Source organism: Hippocampus guttulatus, chromosome 16, assembly GCF_054856545.1.
Source record: "Hippocampus guttulatus isolate MCC_2025c chromosome 16, RoL_Hgut_1.0, whole genome shotgun sequence".
Lineage (NCBI taxonomy): Eukaryota > Metazoa > Chordata > Actinopteri > Syngnathiformes > Syngnathidae > Hippocampus > Hippocampus guttulatus.
The window spans coordinates 3,110,921-3,113,528 of record NC_141276.1 but is presented as its reverse complement, the minus strand read 5'-3'; the positions used below and the strand labels follow the sequence as shown (position 1 = coordinate 3,113,528).

General features: G+C 50.9%; 1 protein-coding gene across 2 annotated transcripts; it reads right to left on the bottom strand.

The window, feature by feature from the left end:
* Window positions 1-510: 510 nt before the first annotated feature.
* On the bottom strand, window positions 511-2,406 carry LOC147192502 (uncharacterized). 2 transcript variants are annotated; one of them, XM_086132462.1, is made up of 2 exons: window positions 2,082-2,406; window positions 511-1,146 (listed from the first exon to the last, which is right to left on the bottom strand). In XM_086132462.1, the coding sequence occupies exon 2, from the start codon at window positions 1,120-1,122 to the stop codon at window positions 637-639; it is 486 nt and encodes a 161-aa protein (XP_085988588.1). In that variant the 5' UTR covers window positions 1,123-1,146; window positions 2,082-2,406; the 3' UTR covers window positions 511-636. The 2 variants fall into 2 exon arrangements, with proteins under 2 accessions (XP_085988588.1, XP_085988589.1); XM_086132463.1 differs by lacking the exon at window positions 2,082-2,406 and adding an exon at window positions 1,404-1,881.
* Between the last annotated feature and the right edge of the window lie 202 nt (window positions 2,407-2,608).

Here is a 2,608-nt window from a genome sequence, read left to right as displayed (position 1 = left end):
AACCGAACGTGCATGTTTTTGCAATGTGGTAGGAAGTAAGCCAGAGTACCCAAAGAAAACCGACAGTAAGCATGCGCAGGGCAAACGTGCAAACTCCACCTAAAGTATGCCGCAGCCGGTTTCTGACAATGAATTTCAAGTCAACCCAACCTAATTCCAATTCGACAGCATGCGCAACAGCAGTCGAATCCTCATCGACTTCCACTTGTGCATTCATGATGATGCTACAACAACAACAAAATGAAAACGACGGGAAATCATGGAATGTGGAGGAAAACAAAATTTCCATCATTAAGTCAAAAATCAAAAAGGACAAACCAGTTCATCCTTCGACACTTGCTGAACTGTGCAATACAATGATGTCCGACACACAACCACAATTTTTTTCCTACCCCCCCCCCCAAACAATGATTCTCTTTTATATGACCTCGGTAGTCATTTGACCTGAGGCTCCACAGTATCTGGATCACACACACAAAAAAAACATGATGTGTCAACTTTCCTCGGGAGCAAAGATATGTCGCCACAAGGCTGCCAAGCCAACAAGAACAAGAGTAAAGTATGCCGACCATAGGCGCACTCGGAATTCATGACTCACCGAGGCAGAAATGACGACAAAGTTGCTCTTACCAGATGTCAGGAACGCTGAAGTTTCCATGGCATGAAAGGATATGGGTTGCACACCACGCGAAGACACCAGTTGCGAGGCCGCGTGGTTTGCTTGAGGCAGAAGAAGGCCACGGGGGCCAGAGCCGGGTACGGCTGCTGCTGCTCCTCCTCCTCCGAGACGCAGTCCGGATCCCGTATGGGAGCCACGATGCGAACTTCCAGTGTTGGCCCGACATCCTCTTCCAGCTCCGCTTCCTGCACTTCCTGCTCCTGCTGCACGTCGTCTTCATCATTCCTCCTCCTCCTCCTCCTCCCGCCGCCGCCGCTGCTGCTGCTACGGCTACCGGTGCGCTCCATGCGCTCCTCATCACAGAGGCCTCCGGGTTCTACATCATTCTGGTAGGATTTCAGGATAGCGAGCCTCACCTCCTCCAAGACCCCTTCCTGCTCCCGCTCGTGCCCCTCCGGGCTATCTGCATACTGAAATTGCACTCTCCCGTCGCCATCAGTCATGATAGAGCATCAGGCCGAGACACTCTGAGGGGAGGTCAGAGGAGAGAGAGGTTAGCGAGAGGTGGAAAGCGGGAGGGGTCGCGGTGACGGGAGATGGAATCGGGACGAAACATGAAAACACCAATGATTGGGAAAAAAAAATGAATCCAATCAAAGCGAGATTGATGCTTGCTTTGAACCTCGTGAAGCTCTTTCCTTGCTGAAGCTTCCTTCCTTCCGGAGAAATATTCACATGTATGGAGAAAAGATCCATTTGCATAGCCAGTATATATTGAACATACATCATTGGGTGGCTTCATCGGATCCGTTGTTGTCATCGAAGGTAACTGGAGCCACAGAATGCCAGTGTGACACTGGTGTGATTTCTTTCTCTCCCTTCCTGTTGCTATGTGATGAGCAGATGGACTGCTCTGTCTCTGGTCTAGTGGAGCTTTTGGAGCCCACTCCGCGCAATAGTGGCCAAGAAATGCGCAAAAAAAAGGGGTGGGGGGGTTGTGTGTGTGTGTGTGTGTGTGTGTGTGTGTGAGAGAGAGAGAGAGAGAGAGAGAGAATGAACGTGCCTCCAATCCTGATGCCTGCATTAAGTGAAATACAATTTCAAAATGGCATGCGCTAAAAAACAACAACAACAACAACATCACCTTATGAAGTACGTTCACATCTCACTATTTGGCAAGCGGCCTTTGGTTTGAGACGTGAGAAAGAAAAAGCGCATCTGGCCGGTCACGGCCGTTCCAGATGAGCTCAATCTAAGAAATACATTTCAATGATCGCATATAAACACTCGGCTAGCTGTTCAAAATTCATCAAACCTAAGTGCCGATCGGTATCGGATGATACGCCCTCGTGGGGAGGACGGAGCGTCTATCATCGGTTTTCCTTTCAAAGTGCCCACATGGACTCAAGGCGTCTCAAACGGTTTTTAGAGCGCAGACGAAAGTGCGTTTTGAAAACGATACCTGAAGGAGACGGAAGTTCCCATAAGCATGATCCGCTTTCTTTGCTTGTTTCCAGCGCGCCCAGCCTCTCGCCCAGCAACCGGGAGAGCCGTTGCCGTTCACCTCGAAAATCCGACTTCTGCTTGGTCTCGGAGATGGAAGCTCATCCTACAGGTGCTCAAAAAATCATTCAAAATAAAAAAAATCACAAGAGGAGAATTTCTTGCGGTGGTCTTCTACGGGAAGGTTTCTGCGCATCCTTCCATCCGCGCGTCCATTCTTTCTGTGGTGCTCTTGGCGCAGCGTGTGGAGCGGAGACGCACGCAGACTGCGTGGGCTGCTCGGCTCGGGCTTCGCGGAGGATATGAGGGAGGGGAGGGGGGAAAACCTTGCCTGACTCGGGAACCCTGACATGTGACGTGCATGTCCGGCTTTGAAGATGGAGTGCAGAGTTGGAGACACGCACGCGTGCACAATAGGAAAAAAAAGGAGGGGGGGGGGGGGGGTGTGGACAAAGCAGCGTGGAGGAACAGCGTGGGCGCCCAAAG

Excerpts from the sequence above, each read along its gene's own strand:
- LOC147192502 (XM_086132462.1), bottom strand. The coding sequence starts at position 1,122 with ATGACTGATGGCGACGGGAGAGTGCAATTTCAGTATGCAGATAGCCCG.